Below are 24,543 nucleotides of genomic sequence, written 5' to 3' on the forward strand. Positions count from 1 at the left end.
CTAAACTCACTGTTAATTCCTCATCAGGAATAATTTTAAACACAAAGTTTCCAGCTGGGATTGAACCCGGACTTTCTCATGTAAAGTAAACGTGATAATCACTGCACTGGGGAAATGAGTGTGAATCCCCCCGGACAGAGGGGAACTGACCATCCATCTCTAGCTCTAATTCCCAAACAGAAAATGCTGCCAAGAATCAGCAAGTCAGGCTGAGTCTGTGGCCGCTCTCAGCGTTTGTAATCGTCACAATGTCCGGGTGACTGACGGCAGGTCCGGACCAATAGGAAGGGGGGGCGGGACTGGAGGTCCCAGCAGCTGGGACTGGTCCTCCAACCAATCGGAGTGAATAAAGGGGCGGGGCCAAGCTGTGACTGGAGCATGCGCAGCGCGGGTAATGGCGATGAGGAGACCGGTCCACAATGGGTAAAGAGGGGGATGGATCCGGTGGGTGGACGGAGAGGCTCCGGAAACATGTTGTGTAAACCGCAAACCCCGGAAATAAACTGACCGGTCCCCCTGGAAAAACTCAGCAGGTCTGGCAGCATCGGTGGAGAAGAAAAGAGTTGACGTTTCGAGTCCTCATGACCCTTCGACAGAACTTGCGTTCGAGTCCAAGAAAGAGTTGAAATATAAGCTGGTTTAAGGTGTGTGTGTGGGGGGCGGAGAGATAGAGAGACAAAGAGGTGGAGGGGGGGGTGGGGGTGTGTGGTTGTAGGGACAAACAAGCAGTGATAGAAGCAGATCATCAAAAGATGTCAACGACAATAGTACAATAGAACACATAGGTGTTAAAATTAAAGTTGGTGATATTATCTAAACGAATGTGCTAATTAAGAATGGATGGTAGGGCACTCAAGGTATAGCTCTAGTGGGGTTTTTTTTATATATAATGGAAATAGGTGGGAAAAGGAAAATCTTTATAATTTATTGGAAAAAAAAAGGGAAGGGGGAAACAGAAAGGGGGTGGGGATGGGGGAGGGAGCTTACGACCTAAAGTTGTTGAATTCAATATTCAGTCCAGAAGAACTGCCCCGGTAGACCGATCGTCTCAGCTTGCTCCTGCCCCACAGAACTCATTTCTCGTTATCTTGACTCCCTTCTCTCTCCCCTTGTCCAGTCCCTTCCCACCTACATCCGTGATTCCTCTGACACCTTACGTCACATCAACAATTTCCAGTTCCCTGGCCCCAACCGCTTACTCTTCACCATGGACGTCCAATCCCTCTACACCTCCATCCCCCACCAGGATGGTCTGAGGGCCCTTAGCTTCTTCCTCGAACAGAGGCCCGAACAATCCCCATCCACCACTACTCTCCTCTGTCTGGCTGAACTTGTTCTCACACTGAACAATTTCTCCTTCAACTCCTCTCACTTCCTCCAAATAAAAGGTGTGGCTATGGGTACCCGCATGGGCCCCAGCTATGCCTGTCTCTTTATGGGGTATGCGGAACATTCCTTGTCGCAGTCCTACTCCGGCCCCCTTCCACAACTCTTTCTCCGGTACATCGATGATTACTTCGGTGCCGCTTCATGCTCTCGTCAGGACTTGGAAAAATTTATTAATTTTGCTTCCAATCTCCACCCCTCCATCATTTTCACGTGGTCCATCTCTGACACTTCCCTTCCCTTCCTTGACCTCTCTGTCTCAATCTCTGGTGATAGACTGTCCACCAATATCCATTACAAACCCACCGACTCCCACAGCTATCTCGACTACAGCTCCTCACACCCTGCTTCCTGTAAGGACTCCATCCCATTCTCTCAATTCCTTCGCCTCCGTCGCATCTGTTCCGATGATGCTACATTCAAAAACAGTTCCTCTGACATGTCCTCCTTCTTCCTTAATCGAGGTTTTCCACCCACGGTCGTTGACAGGGCCCTCAACCGTGTCCGGCCCATCTCCCGCGCATCCGCCCTCACGCCTTCTCCTCCCTCCCAGAAACATGATAGGGTCCCCCTTGTCCTCACTTATCACCCCACCAGCCTCCGCATTCAAAGGATCATCCTCCGCCATTTCCGCCAACTCCAGCATGATGCCACCACCAAACACATCTTCCCTTCACCCCCCTTATCGGCATTCCGTAGGGATCGCTCCCTCCGGGACACCCTGGTCCACTCCTCCATCACCCCCTACTCCTCAACCCCCTCCTATGGCACCATCCCATGCCCACGCAAAAAATGCAACACCTGCCCCTTCACTCCCTCTCTCCTCTCTCCTCACCGTCCAAGGACCCAAACACTCCTTTCAAGTGAAGCAGCATTTCACTTGCATTTCCCCCAACTTAGTCTACTGCATCCGTTGCTCCCAATGTGGTCTCCTCTACATTGGAGAGACCAAACGTAAACTGGGCGACCGCTTTGCAGAACACCTGCGGTCTGTCCGCAAGAATGACCCAAACCTCCCTGTTGCTTGCCATTTCAACACTCCACCCTGCTCTCTTGCCCACATGTCTGTCCTTGGCTTGCTGCATTGTTCCAGTGAAGCCCAACGCAAACTGGAGGAACAACACCTCATCTTCCGACTAGGGACTTTACAGCCTTCCGGACTGAATATTGAATTCAACAACTTTAGGTCGTAAGCTCCCTCCCCCATCCCCACCCCCTTTCTGTTTCCCCCTTCCCTTTTTTTTTCCAATAAATTATAAAGATTTTCCTTTTCCCACCTATTTCCATTATATATAAAAAAAACCCCACTAGAGCTATACCTTGAGTGCCCTACCATCCATTCTTAATTAGCACATTCGTTTAGATAATATCACCAACTTTAATTTTAACACCTATGTGTTCTATTGTACTATTGTCGTTGACATCTTTTGATGATCTGCTTCTATCACTGCTTGTTTGTCCCTACAACCACACACCCCCACCCCCCCCCTCCACCTCTTTGTCTCTCTATCTCTCCGCCCCCCACACACACACCTTAAACCAGCTTATACTTCAACTCTTTCTTGGACTCGAACGCAAGTTCTGTCGAAGGGTCATGAGGACTCGAAACGTCAACTCTTTTCTTCTCCACCGATGCTGCCAGACCTGCTGAGTTTTTCCAGGTAATTCTGTTTTTGTTTTGGATTTCCAGCATCCGCAGTTTTTTTGTTTTTATTTTTATGACCGGTCCCCCTCCCCCGTTTACACTTAGCGGGGCCGCAGCTCCCAGATCAATGAAGAGCCGTTTGTAACAGGCTAGACGTTGGTTCTTTTATTCATTCACGGGATGTGGGCTTCGTTGTCTGGGTCAGCATTTACTGCCCATCCCTAGTTGCCCTTGAGAAGGTGGTGCTGAGCTGCCTTCTTGAACTGCTGCAGTGCATGTGGTGAAGGTACACCCACAGTGCTGTTAGGAAGAGATTCAGCGACAGTGAAGGAACGGGATATATATCCAAGTCAGGAAGGTGAGTGATTTGGAGGGGAACTTCCAGGTGATGGTGTTCCCATCTATCTGCTGCCCTTGTCCTAGATGGTAGTAGTCGTGGGTTTGGAAAATGCTGTTGAAGGAGCCTAGGTGGATTTCTGCAGCGCATCTTATAGGTGGTACACACAGCTGCTATTGTTCTTTGGTGGTGGAAGGAGTGAATGTTTGTGGATGGGGTGCCAATCAAGTGGGCTGCTTTGTCCTGGCCAGTGTCCAGCTTCTTGAGTTGGAGCTGCACTCATCCAGGCATCCTTTGCTCCCTCAGCTTGACACATTTATTTGTCTGGCTAAAAGGATGGCCTCTTTCCTAATGTTCACAATTAAAGTGGTGGATTCCCCAGGAGATGGCTGACATTTAAGGGGACAATAAAGTAATATAGGACAGAGATATGCCTGGTGTTATTATATGGTATATATTAGATATGTTATTTATGATTCTGTAATAAAGTTAATTTATTATTTCTAGTCTTGTAACATAGCACTGTAGCTATGTTATATATTTTGAGTCAGTCATTATGGCACAGAAGGAGTCCATTTAGTAATTCAAATCCATGCTGATTCTCTGTAGAGTAACCCAGTCAGTCCTATTCCCCTTCTATATCCCCATTCCCCTGCAAGTTTATTTCCTTCAAGTGCACACCCAGTTTCATTTTCATATCATTGACCATCTCCACTTCCACCAACCAGTGAGTTCCATGTCTAGCAGCCTGCCTGAACATTTTCAGGTCTCTGTGTCCTGGATAGGAAGCGATGAGCATGGATTTGTTAGGTCAGCAGTTTGAGATTGGATGGAGAATATGTGGGATCGAGATTGACAGTCTTTGGGGAATGAAAGAGGAAAGAATGTTCCATAGAAAGTAGACTTGTGTGTTCTGAATTTCTAACCTGTACTGACAGTGATGACTTTTGTAAACTAAATCCATTTACAGGATATTAGAAATGGAGGATTTACAAACAGAAAGCGCAAACCAAACATTACATCCAGACCTGACTTGATTTATGGAAGCTCAATATCATCAGCCTTTGAACTAGAAAGAGAAATGTTTGTTCTGTATGCTTCAACAGATTTTAAATGTCACTGTGTCTGGAAAATCACCAAGAAGCTCGCGTACACACAGACGTGAGAGAGTTCCAATGCACTGACTGTGGAGAAAACTTTAACCAGATACACAGACTGAAGAAACATTGCACCATTCACAGCCAGGAGAGACTGAACACGTGTACTGTTTGTGGATGAGGCTTCAGTTAAACATCTTACCTCAAGGAATGCAAAGACACCCAAACCATGGAGAAACTGTGCAAATGTGGGGAATGTGGGAAGGGATTCCAGTCCCCATCTGTGCTGGAATCTCATTGCCGCATTCACACTGGGGAGAGTCCGTTCACCTGCTCTGATTGTGGAAAGGGATTCACTCAGTTATCCCACCTGCAGATACACCAGCGACTTCACACTGGGGAGAGGCCGTTCACCTGCTCTGATTGTGGGAAGGGAGTCACTAACTCTTCCAATCTGCGGACACACCAGCGAGTTCACATGGGGGAGAGACCATTCACCTGCTCCATATGTGGGAAGGGTTTCAGTGATTCATCCAGCCTGCTGATACACCAGCGAGTTCATATTGGGGACAAATTATTCAACTGCTCCGTATGTGGGAAACAATTCAGTCAATTATGTAACCTTCTGCGACACCAGCAAGCTCACAGTGGGGAGAGGCCGTTCACCTGCTCTGAGTGTGGGAAAGGATTTGCTGATCCATCCATCTTGCGGAAGCACCGGCGAGTTCACACTGGGGAGAGGTCATTCAGCTGCTCCAAGTGCGGGAAGGGTTTCACTCAGTTAACCAACCTGCTGACACACCAGTGAGTTCACACTGGGGAGAGGCCATTCACCTGCTCCATGTGTGGGAAACGATTCACTCGGTCATCTCACCTGCTGAGACACCAGCGAGTTCACCAGTGATTACAGGGGTTGGATTCTGCTGTGATTGCTGCTGTCAATCACATTCAAGACTGAACCATGTTCATTCTGACAGTTGGTGAAGTGCGAGGGTCAGAGGGTTTCTTTCTGCTGTACTGGCCAGTCTTACAGCTTTGTTTCCAGTGGTCAGGGAGTGCACATTTCCACTGAAATGTTCCACAGAAGCTGATGAAGGTCATTTTTTGCTGCAAAAAGAGACATGCTTTCAAAGTTTTCATATTGCACTGATCACAAGAACACCAAATTTCAAAGGGAGCAACTATTTATACTGTGTGAGAAAAGGGTGCTGATTAGTTGGCAAGTCAGCTGTGATTGATCAAATCGTTGCCATGGAGAATTCACCAGAAAGCTTGTGACCTCACCATTTAATTGAGTTCAAAAATGTTGCAATGCTTGGACATGTCCATTTTGCCTTCAGAGTATCAGAGCTTTATGATGGTCCAATGTCACTTCCCTGCTTTTTTACACAATAACCTGGATTTTCAGAGTCAGAAAGACTCACCTACCTTCAAAAATTGTGGGTGGGACCCAGATGCGGAAGTCCCACTCCCATTTTTCACAGATCCAATCTTTGCCAGTAGGGGACAGGGTCAGGGCTTGATTCACACCCAAGTTGAACCTGAACTCAGCAGAGCCATCTGAACTCAGCACTGAGTTCAAACAGGCACCATTTTGCCTTCTGCAAGGGAGTTAACTCATAGTGTGAAAGTCACGACTTTATGGAGTAGACGTAAAGACTCTTGTTGGGTGGATAGGGTCTGTTTAACTGTCATGATCGGAAGTCTTTTTTAAATGCCCTGCACTCCTGACTTTGTCTGCAGCTGTCAGTGTAAGTGAAAAAAATAGTTGGCTATACAATGTAGCATCAGTCTCAGCAGTTTCAGTAATTGTTGGCATTTCCCTAAGGGCTGTTTATGAATGCTTGGCTGACTTCCAAAACCTCCAGTCATCTCAGCAGCTGTTCTGAATCCACACTTTGACAACTTAAAGAGACCATTAAGGGTTTAGCTGCCTTTGAAGTGGTATGGACAGAAGTATGTTTTATACGAGATTAACCAAAAGTTTTGAATAAGGTTTCAAGACTGGGAGTTTTGTTTAAAAGTAGTGAAGGCTGTTTTAGATTTTTAGAAGTTTATTTTATTTAATCTCAACCTGGCTCCTGGGGTCTGCCCATGGTGAATAATGTGAGTTAGGATGTAGGGTAAAAGGGGCTATGGGGGGGTCCATGCCAGGGCAAGAGCTGGTATGAGCTGGCATGGAGTGTATTAGGGCCTTGGGGTTAGGAGGGGGCTTGCAATTGGCTCACTTGCAATTAGTGAGGAGGAATTGTGTTGGACTGCTGCCCCTGGTGGGTGGGCAATTATTCCAAATAATCATGTCTATTAATTTATTTTTAAAACATTCTCTTGGCATGTGGGTGCCACTAGCAAGGACCAGAGATTCCAAAAGCTTACAGTGCAACTGGGATCAATTCCCAGAGAATGGACGTGGGCCTTTTAACCAGCCCACCTCAGCACTTGGACACCCCCTTAGCCGCCTAAGCTCTGATTCCAGTGGCACAACAATCAACTCCATCCATAACTGCCCACCTCAAACCAGCACCCCTCCGCACACCACCACCACCAACACCCCCCCCCGCCCCGAGTGAAGATCACAACATTTGGGAACCTTTAAGGCAGGTCCTGCAATTGGAAAATTTCCAGATCCAAGCTATCCACCTCAGTACCGAAGATCCAACCCAAGCTCTCTATTTCTGAAACTCAAGATCCACATGCTTTGCTAATTCCTCTTTCACTGTGTCCTGCCACCTTCAAAGATCTCTGCACATGAACCCCCAGGTCCCTCTGTCCCCGCTCGCTCTTTGGAACTGTGCCATTACGTCTGTGTTGCCTCTACCTGTCCCTTCTGCCAAATTTCATCACCTCAACTTTCTCTGTATTAAACTCCATCTGCCACTTCAGAGAATGTGAAGGGGAGATTTAAGTGTTAAAATAAACATACAGAGAAGAGGAGGCACTGATTGCTTTAATATGTCACCCACAATTGAAGACCCTTTAAATGCACATGAGGCTCATAGAGCACAGTAGGAGGCAATTGGAGGCTCTTTGAAAGAGTTTTCCAATTAATCCCATTATCCTGCAATTTTCTTTTTCTTTCAAGAATCTGTCCAGTTCCCTTTTGAATGATACAGTTGAATTTACTTCCAGTCGGTTTTGAGGCAGTGGATTCCAAATCGTAACAATTCGCTGTGTTTTTAAAACAAATAATTCCTCATTGTGTTGTATTTGGATTTTCAAAAAGCATTCGGAAAGGTGTCAACCAGGAGGTTCATACACAAAATGAGGTCTCAATCCTTATGAATGATCTAGATGAGGGACTGAGTGTAATGTATCCAAATTTGCTGACAATTAAACAAGGATTTGCATTTCTATAGCGCCTTTCACAACCACAGGATGTTTCAAAGCGTTTTATAGCCACTTTTGAAATGTAGTCACTGTTGTAATGCAGGAAACTCAGCAGCCAATTTGCACACAGCAAGATCCCACAAACAGAAATGTGATAATGACCCAAATAATATGTTTGTGGTTATGTTGATTTGAAGGATAAATATTGGCCCAAGACACCAGGGATCAAGGTCCAGGAGAGTGGGGTTCAGACAGTGCCAAACAGCAGGGCCCGGGATGTTGTGGGTGGGGGAGGTGAGTAGGTGGGGGCTGGGCTTGTTGTTTCAAACAGTTTTGCATCATCCTCACTGAACAGCCAGAGCTACAGACCTGACAGACCAGCTTAAAAAACAGATCTGTCAGGCTGAGAGTTCTGATATTTTCTAAGCCAGTCTGTCAGTGTCAGGTCAATTTCACGAGTCACTGCTGCTGCCTCCGACCTTCAGGCAGCTTTGCAATTCCAATTTTTTTGAAAAGCCCGCCAGGAAACCACAAAGCTGCCTGAAGGTGAGAAGCAGCAGCAGCAGAAACTGCGAGTTTTCCTGTTTGAGAAATAGTCAGTCAAATCCCTGTAATTTTACAACCAATTGGATGCTGTTGTGAGTAGGGGGTGGGGGGAAGGTTGGGGGCATGTTTAGAGGGGTTTGGAAGTTTGGAGGGGGTTTGTGGGATCTGGGAGTGGGTTTGAGGGATGTGGGAGTAGGTTGCAGGGGTAGTTGGTAGGTTTTGAGAGGGGTTGTGGGGAAGTTAGGGGGTTGGAGAAAGTTCGGAATGTTGGGGGATGTTTGGATGGGCTGTTGGGGGTAAGTTTGGAGAGTAGGTTGGGGGAATTTGGAGGGGGTTGGGGAAAGTTTGGAGGGGGGTCAAGGGGTAGGACTGAGGTTTGGGGGGAAGTTGGAGGGATTTGGGGAAGTTTGGAAGGGGTTGGGGAAATTTGGAGGGGGTTTGGGGGAAAGCTGGAGGAGGGTCGGGAAAGTTTGGTGGAGTTGGGATGGTTGGAGGGACGTTCAGGGGAGCTAGAGGGGTTTTGGGGGTAGATTAGGTACAGATTTGAATTGTTTTTGTAAATGTAATGATTCCTTTGTAGCCACTTTGCTAACATCAGTTGATTGCTCGATGATTAATTATCTTTAAATAATCAGCATTGGGCCTCCACTTTCACCATTGCTACTGTCACTCTGCCCACTGCATGCAGGTATAATGAAAGAAAGACAAAACCTACATTTATACAGCACCTTTCACAATGCCCCAAATCACTTTCCAGCCAATTCAGCACTTTTGAGCTGGAGCCATTGGTGAAATACAGAGAATGTTTTCTAATGACGGAGCAGGCTCATGGTGGGGCAAATGACCTACTCCTGCTCCTAATACATATGTGTGTATGGAGATAGGTGAGATGAACAGGACTCGATGGCCTTTGTCATCTATAATTATCTTGCGAACAGAGGGTGGAATCCTGGCTGGAGTTCTGTTTATTTTGTTGGTGGTGAAAGTTTACTGTGAGCAGGATTTGTGGGATGAGATCACCAGGACAGGAGTGCAGACTGAGCTCAGAGTGAATCAGTAACCTGTTTGACTGTGCATGATTCACAAGAGTCTTTTCCATATACTTCAATACTGTCCTTTTGTCCAGTTACCTGTTATCCCGCTCCATCTTGCTGTTTTTTCTGAGTTTTTTGAGGTTAGAAATATCGTGATAAAGTTATGTTGCATTGCAGATATTGAAAATATATTGTGGTGAGAAGCAGCAATCAGCAGAGTCTTCAGACTTGCTGATGACCAAACAGATACAACTGTGAGCCATTCAGTCTTCGTTCTCTGGCCCCTTAAAAGTTCTGTTGCACGGAGAAGCCGGAGAGCCTGGAAACAGGAAAAGCACCGGGGCCCAGGATTTCTCTCCCAGTCCCTGCTGGAGATAACTCTCCTGCTCTTCTTCGAAATAGTGGCCGTGGGTTCTTCTACGCCCACCTGAGAGGGCAGACAGGGCCTTGGTTTATTGCTCGTCTGAAGGACAGCAGCTCTGACAGTGCAGCGCTCTTTCAGTGCTGGCACCAGCAATGTCGATTTTGATTTTTGTTCTTGGGCCCCTGGATTGGGACTGGAACCAACAACCTTCTGACTCAGAAGTAAGAGTGAGATCCACTGAGCCACAGCTGACACGATAGACAATACAAATTTAGAAAGGGAAAGTTACCCTTTAAAAGCCCCCACCCTTTGCCTCCAGCACCTAAATCTATTAATAAAAACCCTAGTATAAAAACACATACAGGACTGACAAATGTTACAGTGTTGGTTTAGAGCCAAAGTTTTGAGTTCCAATTTGAGTTCCTACGCCTTTCTGTCTCTCTATTGCGCATGTGAATGACAGCCAGGCGATGGAGCTGAAGGCTCAATGTAGCTGAGAATAACAGGGCTTGTGGCCCAGTTGGGAAACTGCCACTGATGTCGCACTAATAGAGAGAGAGACAGGAATGTGCTGGAGGACTGACTGGGAAATGGGTCTCCAGCCAATCAGGGAGGGAGAGATGGTGATGTGACCCCCCGGGTTCAGTGCTCCTGTGTCCAAAGTGGGGAGTCATGAGGACAGGGTACAGAGGAGCCAAAAAGAAACCATTTGGATCCAGTACATTGTGCACATCCTTTTACTCTGGTTGTCTTTGATCCTCAAGTAATTTTCTGTTTTTTTTTAAAGCATGTTCTGTTACATTAATAAATTTTATCAGTAAAAATGTTTGATTTTGCTGGACTTTTGATTAGATTTATGCACTTTAGGGAAAGTGGGTGAAAGGAATTGGCAGGCTATTTAACAGAAAGTGAGTCCCTCTAAGGTAATTGGCAAAGGATCCAGAAGGTGAGATGATGGTGGGGGAGTCCAGAACCAGGAGTCACAGTCTGAGGATATGGGGTAGACCATTTAGGACTGAGATGAGGAGAAATTTCTTCACCCAAAGAGTGGTGAGCCTGTGGAAGTCGTTACCATGGAAAGTAGTTGAGACCAAAGCATTGTATGTTTTCAAGGAGTTAGATATAGCTTTTGGGGCAAAAGGGATCAAAGGGTATGGGAAGAAAGTGGGAGCAGGCTATTGAGTTGGATGATCAGCCATGATCATAATGAATGGCAGAGCCGAATGGCCTACTTCTGCTCCTAGTTTCTATGTAAGTTTTATTTTCTTTCACACAGCGAGTTGTCCTGATCTGCCTGAAAGCAGATTTAATTATTTATTTCCAGGGTGTAAATATTTGAAAGGGAAGAATTTGCAGGGCTGTAGGGAAAGAGGAGAGCAGTTGGATGAATCAGAAATTCCTTTCAAAGAGATGGCACGGGCATGATGGGCCAAATGGATTCCTGCAGCCTGTGAATCTGAGCTTCCTGCCTTTGTGCAGGTTAAAAGGGTCAGATTTCATTTCAGCCTCTTCCTGGTATATATATTTAAAGAGACAAGTTTCTCTTTAGTTCTGAGGGACCGACATAACAATGTCTCCAATCCTCTGTATATTTAAACATTGAAGATTGCATGGCCGATTGTAGTCAACAGCCTTCCTGTAGCTCTCTCAGGAGGCAGCAGGAAAGCATTTGACTGCTTAACAATAGCAACCTCCGCTGAACATAATTAAACCACAACAACAAAAACAACCTGCATTTGTATAGCACCTTTAATCATGTGCTTCACAGGTGCCATTACTGAACAAAATTTTACACTGAGCCACATAAAGAGGTGAGGTTAGTTCAGATGACCAGTAGCTTGGTTTTAAGGAGTTTCCTAAAGAAGCACAAGAGATCAAGGGGCAGAGAGATTTAAGGAGGGAATTCCAGAGCATGGGACCCAGGCAGTTGAAGGCAAAGCCCCCAGTTATTTTCAATATCCCCAATTTCAATTGCATGAGGCCAGAATTAGTGGAGCACAGATATCTCAGAGGGTTTTAGGGATGGAGAAGATTACAGAGATGGGGAGAAGGGGATGTGAGAACATGTGGTGATTTGAAAAAAAGGATGCTGGGGAGGGATTTGAAAAAAAAAGGAGAATTTTAAAATTGAGGTGTTGCTTGAGAGGGAGCCAGTGTTGGTCAGTGAGCATAGCGGGTGATAGGTGAACGGGACTGAGTGTGAGTTGGGAGACGGGCAGCAGAGTTTGTCGACTGAAGAAAACTGGTCCAGTTCTGTACATTTCCCATTACACTACTTATGTCTAAGATCGAGCCGAAATCAAACCTTTCCATTGGGATTGCATATCCGCTGATGTCAGCGCATTCTGTTGTGATGATGTCATAAGATTACATCAGCATTTTTCTGATTATATAATCAACTGACACCAGACTATATACTTTATTGGGAGTGTGGGATAAGCTGATGCCTGTACAATCCTTTAACTTTGCACAGTAAGCAGAAACGATCATTTGTGTGATTTCATAAATAAAATTTTTAACTAAATGTAGATAACTTACTTTTGAATCCGGAAATAGTCTGAATCATGAACATTTACCACTAAAATTAACCAATTTGCTGGCGCAAGCGTATGTGAATTTTCAGCCAATTTGTTGTTCTTGTTTACAATAAATTGTTGGGGAGAAAAAAATGTTATTTCAACCAATCTCCCAATGTTATCAAATCCTTTTAAACATTTGAATATTGCTGAAAAAAGAGACATGCTGTCAAAGCTTTTTGTCTTGCACTCATCAGGATAGATGCAAGAATACCAAATGTCAAAGGGAACAACAGTTTAAGCTGTCTGAGAAACAGGGTGCTGATTAGTTGTCACGTGGACTCTGACTGGTTGAGGCATTGTCATGGAGAATGCACCAGGGAACAGTTACCCCAAGCTTTTGTTCAAATTCAGAAATGGCAAGTCGATTCTGATTGGTTGAGATGTTGCCATAGGGAATGCATCAGGGAACAATTGTCCCCCAAGCTCCTGTTTAATTAAAAAGGCAAAATGCTTGGACAAATTCCTTTTGTGTGCAGAAAACAGGGCCCAGTATTTGAATATGAAAAATCCAGTACCTGGATCCAGTTTGCATGTTCACTACATCTAATCATTTCTTCCTATGGCCATACCCTATTTGTGTACCACGTTTTGTTCAAATCCATCCATTAGTTTTTAAGATATATTGTTACAGACAGACAGACAATCAAACAGGGATGAAAACATTCTCTGTAAGGACAAAGCTGAAAAAAATAAACGTTTTTATTAAGACCTAGGAAGTATTAGGCTAATCCACAGCCAACAACCTGCTCTGAAAACTCTGCTGATATTTCGACAACTGTGATAAATTCCACCCCAGCAGCGGAGACAATCCACAAGATTCCAAAGCAATCACCATTCGAGATAAAACAAACCACAACAATTGAAAAGAAAAAGTCAATTCGCCTGATCTCCCAATGTGAACGGATCCTTCAAAAAAATTCCAGGATCCGGAACAGCACCAAAGATAGGACAGTTCTTGCATGGTCGGTGTACCAAGTTTCGGTAAATCCATCCATTAATTTGTGAGATCAATTATTTACAGACAAACATCTTCAATGGCAGAGGTACTTTTAGTACATTGACCAGCCCCAAAATCTATTCTCAGCCAGCATTTCACAGGGGAAAAGGGGTGGATTCTCAGACGAGCAAGATAAGGCATCCTCTTTAAATAGCCAGTTCCCACAATATATTCAGTGGCCTTTGGATGGAAGCAGATTGGTCTACCCTGGGAGTTCTTGCACTGCCCCTCCCCCCCCACCTTCAGGTCAGCTGGGTCCTGCTCCTGCTGGACAATCTGCCTGTAAGAATAGCAGCATGTTGATTTAAAAATAAATTTGCATTTATATAGCACCTTCCACCACCTCAGGGAGTCTCAAAGTGTTTCACTGCCAATAAAACACTTTCTGAAATGTGGTCACACTGTAGGAAACGTGGCAACCAATTTGTGCACAGCAAGCTCCCACAGATGGCAATGGCCAGAGTGTCTGTTTTCATTGATGCTGATTGAGGGATAACTATTAGGCACCAGGACACTAGAGGAGAACTCATCCCCCTCCTGCTCTCCTTCCAATTGTGGCCATTGAATCTTTTACACCTGAGAGGGCAGATGGGGCTCTCGGGTTAATGTCTCACTCGAAAGACGGTCCTCCGACAGGACAGCTCTCCCTCGTAACTGGCACTGGAGGTGTCAGCCGTAGGTTCTGGGGGCTTGAGTCTCTGGGTTGGGGATTCGAACGCAGCACCTCCTGACTCAGAGGTAAGAGTGCGACCCACTGTCATGCTGTGCTGAATAAAATCATCTAGCTGGTGTTCTAGAATGATGTTACAACACTGAAGGGAGGCCATTCAGCCCATTGTGCCTGTGCCAGCCCTCTGCAAGAGCAACGAACATAGTGTCATTCCGCTACCTTTTCCACAGAACCCTGTCAATTTTTTCCTTTCAAATAATGATCCAATTTTCTGTTGAAAACCATGACTGAATCTTCCTCCAAGCCCCTTCATCCCTGGCACCATTCTAGTACATTTCCAATCCTCCCACTTCACCAACTGTCAGAATGAACATGGTTCAGTCCTGGATGTGATTAACAGCAGCAATAACGGCAAAATCCAACCCCTGTAATTACTTGTGAACTCGCCGGTGTCTCAGCAGACTGGATAACTGACTGAAACCCCTCCCACACATAGAGCAGGTGAATGGCCTCTCACCAGTGTGAATTCGCTGGTGTCTCAGCAGGGTGGACGAATCTCTGAATCCCTTCCCACATTCAGAGCAGATGGACGGTCTCTCCCCAGTGTGAACTCGCTGATGCATCACCAGGTTGCATAACTGAATGAATCCCTTCCCACATCCAGAGCAGGTGAATGGCCTCTTCCCATTGTGAACATGTTGGTGTGTCTGCAGGTGGGATAATTGAGTGAATCCTTTCCCACACTCGGAGCAGATGAAAGGCCTCTCCCCAGTGTGAACTCGCTGGTGTGTCAGCAGGTTGGATGACTGAGGGAATCCCTTCCCACATGTAGAGCAGATGAAGGGCTTCTCCCCGGTGTGAACCCGCTGGTGTGTCAGGAGGGCAGATGAATCGCTGAATCCCTTCCCACACTCAGAGCAGATGAATGGCCTCTCCCTGGTGTGAACTCGCTGGTGCATCAGCAGGTTGGATGACTGAGTGAATGCCTTCCCACACTCAGAGCAGATAAATGGCCTCTCCCCAGTGTGAACTCGCTTGTGTGTCAGCAGGTGAGATGAATTACTGAATCCCTTCCCACATTCAGAGCAGACGAAAGGCCTCTCCCTGGAGTGAACTCGTTGGTGTTTCAGCAGGGTGGATGACTGAGTGAATGCTTTCCCACACTCAGAGCAGGTGAAAGGCCTCTCCCCAGTGTGAATGCGTTGATGAGTTTCCAGCGCAGATGGGGTGCAGAATCCCTTCCCACAGTCCCCACATTTGTACGGTTTCTCCATGGTGCAGGTGTCCTTGTGTCCCTCCAGGTTAACCACTCAGTTGAAACCTCATCTTCACACAGAACACGTGTACAATCTCTCCCTGCTGTGAATGGCGTAATGTTGTTTCAGACTGTATAACTGGTTAAAGCTCTTTTCACAGTCAGTTCACTGGAGCACTCTCACTCAGTTGTCTGTGTTTCATTGCTTTTCCAGTCACACTGATGCTTGAAATGTGTTCCCACAGACATAACAGGGGAACATTTCTCCTTCCACATTCCACATTCAAAGGGCTGATGATATTCAGGCCTGATGAATCCAGTAACTCTGTCAGATCTTGACGCGATATTTCGTTTGAGTTTCCCAGATACAAGTCCTCTCCTAATATCCTGTAAAAGGAGTTTACAAAAGTCATCATTGTCAGTGCAGGATAAAAATTCACAGCACATAATTCTAGTTTCTATGGAACATTCTTTCTCGTATTCCTCAGAAGCAGTAACTCTCTGTCCCACATAGTGTCCCTCCATTCTCACTCTGCTGTACCTCCCAAATCTCCTGAAGGTGCCATTTCATGCTGATCAGCAGATCCATGTGCACTGCTTCTTGTCCAGGGCACAGGGGCCTTGGAAATCATTATGCAGGCTATATATATGTATACGTTACTGGATTTAAAATGTGCATAATATACACTGCATTACTTGATTAAAGATACAGAGAGGATGCAAGGAAGAGCTTTATTTAGGAGCGAGTGTGCATGACCTGGAACTGACTGCCTACAAGGGTGGTGGAACTCGCGATGTTTAGTGATGTCAAATTGAAATTGAAGGAAATAAACTTGTTGGAGAATGGGGTGTTGAGGGAGAATGGGATGGATAGCTCTACAGAGAGTCGGCATGGACTTGAGTTGCTGAATGCATTCCTGTGCTGAAATGACTCGACTGGAAATATATAACGGTAGCTAGAGTATTATATTACAAGACTAGACATAGTTATAAATGAAAGTTATTATCAGTCAACAAAAATTATATCAAATATTTACCATATAAAAACACTCGACATATCTCTGCCCTATATTAGTTTACTACCACCTTAAATGTCAGGCATCTTCTGGGGAATCCGCCGATTTTATTGGAAATACTAGGAAAAGAGGCTATCCTTTTAGCCAGACAAATAAATATGTCCAGCTGAGGGAGTAAAGGATGTCAATGTCTTTAAGAGAAAGCGAGAGAGAAAGAGAGACCTGGGCCAACATTTCCAGAGTCTACACCCTCACTGGATTCACTTCCTTTCCCTTCAGTTCCTGCAGGTCAACAATTTAAACCCAGAAATAGAAAGGGGGAGAAAAAGAAAGTGTTTTACTCACAGGTATTTGACACGGGACTGGGGAGAAAGTTTTCGTGTGTGAGAAGCTAAATCCTCATTCAGAAAGAGAAGCAGCATCAGCAGCTTTGCTGGGCAGTAATGGACAGGTTTAAAAGCTCAACCGAATTCAAACAATGGGGGAAGCTCCGGGTCGTCATTGCGATAATGCCCGCGCTCTGATTGGTTGGAGGACCATTCACTTTCCGGTCGTCCAGCTCCTCCCATTGGCTAACTTCGGTCCGACAACAATGAGGGAGAGTCACCTAAGCGCGTGCTCGGGGGAGAGACTTTGACCATCAAGATATTTCACCCCTCCTATTTTTACTCAGTTCTGTTGAAGGGTCATGAGGACTCGAAACGTCAACGTTTTTCTTCTCCGCCGATGCTGCCAGACCTGCTGAGTTTTTCCAGGTAATTCTGTTTTTGTTTTCCATTGCTCTCAATGTGAATTGGGAACGCCCCTCTGAATCATTGTGACGCCTGAGTCAGCCAATAGGACTGACTCTGCCCCGCGGTGACATCCTCGGGTTCCAACCTGCAGGCCAGGCGCGCGGACAGGGGAGCCCCGCCCCCACCCATTGTTCGCCCTCTCCCTGCACCTCCTCGAGCCAAGGTTTCCAGTCAACCAGCTGACGGCTTCGGCTAGAGCGAGAAGCCGCTCAGCAAACTACCCTCCCCACCACTGTCTACGGCGACTGGCTGGTCCAAACAGAGGTCGAGAGCGACCGCTGGCGGCAGCTGCACTGCGCCTGCTCCGGACAGAAAGCAGCGCTTTCTGCGCCTGCGTGCTGGGCTGCCAGCCGTGCGAGTCGGGGAGGCGACTGTGTAAAATGTCTTCTAATTTTCTTCCAAGGCAATTTGATTTTAAACGGCACAGCATTTGTTTTTAGCTTTATTAGCACTAAAACTTCTTCATCGGTCCAACATCTGTGAGTAAATCACTTTCTTTCCCCCCTGGGAAATACAGAGAGTTGTGGGACTCTGTAACCGGAATTAGTGCCAAATATGCTGAGGAGGGAATTGCTGGTGATTTTGGGGAACCTGTTTTTTAATGTATGAGCTGTTTAAAGTCTTATTTATCCTGTCTACTGAGATGCTATTTGTCAATGCGGGCGTCATTTATGTTGATTCTAGTTTGATTGTAACAGGAATAATTTTTAAAAAGTTAAACCTTGTCCTTCTGTTTATTCTGTTGGGGTTGTCTGGGAATTTGTTTATTTTAAGGTTATTGGTTTCCACAGGGATCGTAACAACAGAGAAATGTCTAGTTATTTAATATTCTGTATTAAAGTTAATTTATTATTATTTCTAGTCCTGTAATAATACTGTAGCTGCATTATATATTTCCGGTCATCGACCCATTACAGCACAGACGGTGTCTAATTGGAAACTCAGATCCATGCTGTCACTCTGTAGAGTAATCCAGTCAGTCCCATTCTCCATCTGTATCCCCATTCCCCTGAAAGTTTTTCTTTCAACACCCTATCCAATTTCATTTTGAAACCATTGATCATCTCCGGTTCTACCACCCTCATAGGCCGCGAATTCCAGGCCATGACTACTCGCTGCCAAAATAAAGTTCTTTCTCATATCCCCTCTGTATCACTAATCAAGTATTACAATCCTTTTGGCACTTTCAGGAGAATTGGGAGTGTGTAAATGAGGTATAACAGAGTGAGAATGGAGGGAGAAAAAACAGAAAATGGTGGAAAAAACTCAGCAGGTCTGGCAGCATATGTGGATCGAGAAACAGAGCTAACATTTTGAACCTGCCTGAACATTCCTGAGAGCTCAGAATGCAGGTAGCATGTTGGTAATGAAGATTTACAGCTTTGGGGGAATGAGAGAGGAAAGAATGTTCCATATAAACTAGAATTGTCTGTTCTGAATTTCTGTGCCTGTCTGTAATGACTTTTGTGAACTCCTTTTACAGGATATTAGAAGGGGATGATTTGCAGTCAGAAAGCTCAAACTAAATGTCTCATCAAGATCTGGCAGTCATTCGATTCATCAGGACCTGAATATCAGCAGCCTTTGAACCTAGAAGAAATATTTGTCTGTTCTGTCAGCTTCAAAATATTTGAAACATCAGTGTGACGGGTAAAGCACCGATTCTCACACACACAAGTGAGTGTATTCCAATGCACTGACTTTGGAAAGAGCTTTGAACTGTTAGTCTAAAGAAACATTGCAGCATTCACAGCCAGGGAGACCGCACACAGGTTCTGTGTGTGATTGAAGCTTCAACTGATTGTCAAACCTGGAGAGAAACAAGGGCACCCACACCGTGGAGAAACCATGGAAATGTAGGGATTGTGGGAAGGGAGTCCGATGCCCACCTGCACTGGAAATTCATCAACGCAGTCACACTGGGGAGAGCCCATTCAGCTGCTCTGAGTGTGGGAAGGCATTCAGTGGTTCATGGCAGCTGCACACACACCAGCGAGTTCATGCAGTGGAGAGGCCGTTCACCTGCTGTCATTGTGGGAAGGGATTCACTCAGTTATCCAACCTGCTAACACACCAGGAAGTTCACACCGGGGAGAGGCCATTTACCTGCTCTCATTGTGGGAAGGGATTCACACAGTTATCCAACCTGCTAACACACCAGGAAGTTCACACCGGGGAGAGGCCATTTACCTGCTCTCATTGTGGGAAGGGATTCACTCAGTTATTCAACTTGCTGACACATCAGCGAGTCCACATCAGGGAGAGGTCATTCCTCTGCTCTGTGTGTGGGAAGGGATTCACTCGATTATCTAGCCTGCAGAGGCACCAGCGAGTTCACACGGGGAGAGGCCATTCATCTGCTCTGTGTGTGGGAAGGGATTCACCTAGTCATCCCACCTGCAGACACACCAGCGTGTTTACAAGTGATCACAGGGGTTGGATTCTGCTCTTATTGCTGTAGTTAATCAAATCCAGGACTGAACCATGTTCATCCTGACAGTTGATGAAGTGGGAGGATTCCTTTTTGCTGGACTGGCCGGTCTCACAACTTTGTTTCCAGTGGGCTGATGCTCTTTCAGACTTGTTGTGAATATCCAGTTTCACATTTCATATGGATCACAAAGTAAAATGCACTTTGGACGAGAAAAGATATTCATGCATTTCTGTTTGGAACCTCCCAAAGCATACCACTTTGCCATGGAGATGGGCTGTTGGAGTTAGAAGGTTCTTGTGTTTAATTTATCTGGGTGTTTCCCACAGAGGGAAGTTGCAGATTTAGGCTTATGTGGGCTTGGAGTTGGTGAGGGGAAAAGAAGCTGGAAGATTTGCCTGGCTTGGAGCTAGAGGATGAAATCTACAGTGGCCCTCCCAGTGAAAGGCCTTGTGGTAGAAAGCAGTTAATCATATGAATTAGGAGCAGGTGTAGGCCATTCAGGCCTGTGAGCCTGTTCAGCCATGTGATAAGATCATGGCTGATCTGATTCAGGCCTCAACTGTACTTCCCTGTCTACTCTCATAATCTTTGACTCCCTGTCAATCAAGAATCTAACTCAACCTCAAAAAAATTCAATGACCCAGCCTCCACTGCTCTCTGGTGAAGAGGATTCCACAGACTGACGACACTCTGGGATGACAAATTTCTCCTCATCTGTGTGTTCCCTAGTTCTAGTCTGTCCCAAAAGGAGAAACATCCTGAGTCTCTGAAGTGCCTGGTAGCACAGAATTGTTTCAGCGCAAAAGGAGGCCATTCAGCCTGTCATGTCTGTACCAGCTCTCTGAATTATCAATTTTCCTAGTATCGTTCTCCCATCTTGTGTCTATAACCCTGCACATTCTTCCTTTTCCGGTAACAGTCTAATTTCCTTTGGAATGCTTGAATTGAACCTGCCTCCACCACACTCTCAGGCAGTGCATTCCAGACCTTAACCACTCGCTACTTGAAGAAGTTTCTCCCTGTGTCACTTTTGCGTCTTTTACTGACTACTTTAAATCTGTGCCCTCTCATTTTCAATCCTTTGAGAAGGGGGACTCATCACATTCTCCCCATCAACTCTGTCCAGAACCCTGATGATATTGATACACTTCCAGCCTGCTGAAACACCAGTCTCTTCACACTGGGGAGAGGCCATTCAACTGCTCCGAGTGTGGGAAGGGATTCACTTGCTCATCCCACCTGATGGCACACCAGGGAGTTCACAAGTAAATATAGCGACTGGATTTTACTGTTAATCAGATCCAGGACTGAACCATGTTCATCCCAGCTCTACCTGTCTCCCCACACCACCCCCCCCACTCCCCCCACCGCCCCCAAAACCAGCTTATATTTCACCTCTTTTCTATTTTTACTTAGTTCTGTTGAACAGTCATATGGACTCAAAACGTTAACTGTGTTCCTCTCCGCAGATGCTGCCAGACCTGCTGAGTTTTTCCAGGTATTTTTATTTTTGTTTTGGTTTCCAGCATCCTCAATTTTTTGCTTTTAGCTTCATGTTCATTGGGGTCTGTTTCTGCTGATGTTAATAAACTCCAGCCCAGTTATATGGTATAGTATTGCGTATAAAAGTCAAATAAATAGCTTTGTGTTAAATACAGTGTGTTGAGTCTTTTTAGTACCTCTGACACAAGTTATTTCCTTTTCAAGGGCTCTCCCCCACCTCCAACAACAAGTGTGAGAAGCTCATGGAACTTCTTTACCGCCATGATTGAGACAATTTTATCAACACCTCTGCTGCTTCCCTCCTTCCCACTAGCTCACCGGTCCCATTGACCGTGAATGTTCCCCCCCTTCACCCTAAACCCGCATCTTTTGGTAGTTTCTCTCCCATGTCCCCTCGTTATTTCTCAATGTTCACCTTGGCCTTGAGACCCACCTCCTGCTACTCCAGCCCTATTTTCACTCATCTGCTGATCTCTAAGCTTCCTATGTTCTTTGACATTGTTAACAGTTCTCTCTCTTCAGGTACTGCCCTCTCTCCTTCAAATCTGATATTATCACCCCCCTCCTCAATAAAACCAACCATTGACCCCAGTTTCATTGTAAACAACTGCAGCATCTCCAAGCTCCCTTTCCTCGCTAAAGTCCTGAAATGTATTGTCACCTCCCAAATCCTGCCCATCTTTTTGGAATTCCATTTTTGAATTCAAACCTACGAAATAGGAGCGGAAGTAGGCCATTTGGCCCCTCATCAAATAAGATTGCTGCCTCTGCCACATTATCGAAGCGACTCTTCTCAAAGTCCCAAATTGCATCCTATGTGACCGAGGTAAACTCTCCCTCACTGTCCTTTGTCTTTCTCAGTCTTTGCAGTCTTTGACACAGTTGACCAAACCATCCATTGCGATGGACAGTAAATACTGGTCTAGCTGGTGACACATGCATCCCATCAATAAATAAAAATAATCCTCCTTCAATGATGTCCAACTGGGTGGGACTGTACACTCCTGATTCCTTTCTTAGCTAATTGTAGCAAAAGCGTCACCTGCAATAGCTGTGATTATTTGAGTTTCATTTTTACAAACTGACACACTGAACATTAACTTAAAAATGTTCCATTAACAGTCTCACAGTGATTGTATCTTACAGACCAAATCCTTTTAAATACACCTCCCCTCCTGGATAAGATCAAGAAAGCTGGAAACTCCACAAGAAAGTCGAAAGCTACGGGGAAAGCTGTCCAGATATGACATGGGAAGTATAGAGTTCACGTTATTCTGTAAATCACTGTCTGAACTTTACCTTTAGTCTATAAGTTTGTCCTGCCTTTCTCTTAATAAAGCTGCTCAATAACAACTTTATTGTCACATCCAGTCCTGATTCACTAGTGTGTCCAGCCTCACTGCCCATCAAGTTATTCACTCTGATAAGAGACCTTTTAATTGTTCTCACTGTGTGAAGAGTTTTAAAAGCTCTAAAGATCAGATGAAATACTGACTCACTCACACTGGAGAGAAACCATTCATCCGCACTGAGTGTGGGAAGGGATTCATTCAGTCATTCAACCTTCTGACACATCAGTGAGTTCACATCTGACTGTAGTGATTGGATTCTATTGTTCTGTTGATATTCTGGTCACTGTATTTGAACCACATTGTTCATCATCTCAGCGTTCATTTCACCTTGAGCTGATTTTATGACCAACATGCGCTCCATCACCAAGGCATAGACATTTAGAAACATTGACAATAGGAGGAGGAATAGGCCATTTGACCCCTCAAGCCTGCTCTGCCAAGCAATATGATCATACTCCGCCTCTTTCCCCTGGCATTGTGAGGTGTCAGGTGAGTGGTCACTGTCAGGAGTGGGTTAATAAACCCCAGGTGGGTGGGCGGGGTTTACAAATTCCGAATACGCCCCCAGAGCCGAATATTAACCGAACACCTTGATGCCTTTAGTGTCTAGAAATCTATTTCCTTCTTAAATACAACGAGAATGTTTCCTCTTGTGGGGAAGAGCAAAGCTAGAGACCAACAATATAAGATAGTCACCAAGAATCAATAGGGAATTCAGAAGAAACTTCTTCACCCAGAGAGTGGTGAGAATGTGGAACTCGCTACCACAGGGAAAAGTGAACACATGATAGTCCACAACCCAATCTAATAGCAGCAAAAATATCTATAAATTCCAGTTAACGTAGAAAATAGGAGCAGGAGTAGGTCATTCAGCCCTTCAAGCCTGCTCCGCCATTCATCATGATCATGGCTGATCATCCAACTCAATAGCCTTCTTTCTTATATCTTTATCTTCTTTCCTTTGTTCTTTTCTCCACTGCACCAAATCCCTCGCTAGGACTGTTCTTATGCTGGAAATCCCCCAACTGGCTCCCCTGAGGCTACCAATCAGAACTGTCCAGGCATATTTCACTACTCAATTTTGTGGCTCTTGTCCAATCACAGGTGTGTTCATGTGAACAGCGTTCGCCTGTTGATGAGAGCACACACATTCCTCTGTGATTACATCGAACCTCTGCACTTCCACTATCTCACAGTTCTAAACTAGGACAAGCTGGTTCAAAGTATAGCATCCCCTCCACAGACTCTACCCTACAGATCAACACACAGGCAAAGAAAGAACACAACTCCTACAGACTATATAAATACACAGACAAAGAAAGAACAGAATTCTTACAGAACGTGTCCGGAGACTGAATGACTGAGTGAATCTCTTCCCACACTTGGAGTAAGTTTTACGGTTTCTCGTCACTGTGAAAGTGCTGGTGTTTCTGGAAGCTGGATGATTCGGTGAATCCTTTCCCACACACGGTGCAGGTGAATGGCTTCTCCCCACTGTGACTGTGCCAATGAGTTCCCAGCCGAGATAGAGAACTGAATCCCTTCCCACATTCTCCACACTTCCATGGTTCATTCCTGTTGCTGGTGTCCTTGTTTCTCTCCAGTTTGGGCAGTCAGTTAAGCCTTACATAGGATTACATCGATGTACAGCATAGAACCAGGGCATTCAGCCCAAACAGTCCATGTCGGAGATTATGTTCCATTTGAGCCTCTTCCCATCTTTCCACTTCTAAATCTATCATCGTAACCGAATATTTCCTTCACTTACATATGATTGTCTAGCCTCCCCATAAATACATCTATACTATTCACTTCACCCACTCCCTGTGGTAGTGAGTTCCACATTCTCACCACTGTCTGGGTGTAGAAGTTTTTTCTGAATTCCCTATTGATTCTTGGTGACTATCTTATATTGTTGGTCTCTAGTTTTGCTCTTCCCCACAAAAGGAAACATTCTCGCTGTATCCTCTCCATCAAAACCTTTCATTATATTAAAGTCCTGAATTAGTTCAGCTTCAGACTTCTTTTTTCAAGAGAAAAGAGACCCAGTCTGTTCATCCTTTCCTGATATGTAAACCCATGCATTTCTGCTGTCATTCTTATAAATGTTCTCTGCATCCTCTCCAATCTCTCTTTTTCTTTCTATAATATGGTGACCAGAACTGCACAGAGTACTTGGCTGTTGGGTTTATTTTGTGTATCAGGTA

General features: G+C 45.3%; 1 protein-coding gene across 1 annotated transcript in view; it reads right to left on the reverse strand.

The window, feature by feature from the left end:
* Nucleotides 1–17,161, reverse strand: part of LOC121270203 (zinc finger protein 271-like) — a 51,148-nt gene extending 33,987 nt beyond the window's left edge. Inside the window, exons 1-2 of the mRNA XM_041175516.1 lie at nucleotides 16,599–17,161; nucleotides 14,418–15,624 (exon numbers count right to left, since the gene is read on the reverse strand). Of these exons, the coding sequence (XP_041031450.1) occupies nucleotides 14,418–15,256 (839 nt within the window). The 5' untranslated portion in view covers nucleotides 15,257–15,624; nucleotides 16,599–17,161. The remainder of the gene's footprint in view (nucleotides 1–14,417; nucleotides 15,625–16,598) is intronic.
* Between the last annotated feature and the right edge of the window lie 7,382 nt (nucleotides 17,162–24,543).

This window comes from Carcharodon carcharias, chromosome 27, assembly GCF_017639515.1.
Source record: "Carcharodon carcharias isolate sCarCar2 chromosome 27, sCarCar2.pri, whole genome shotgun sequence".
Lineage (NCBI taxonomy): Eukaryota > Metazoa > Chordata > Chondrichthyes > Lamniformes > Lamnidae > Carcharodon > Carcharodon carcharias.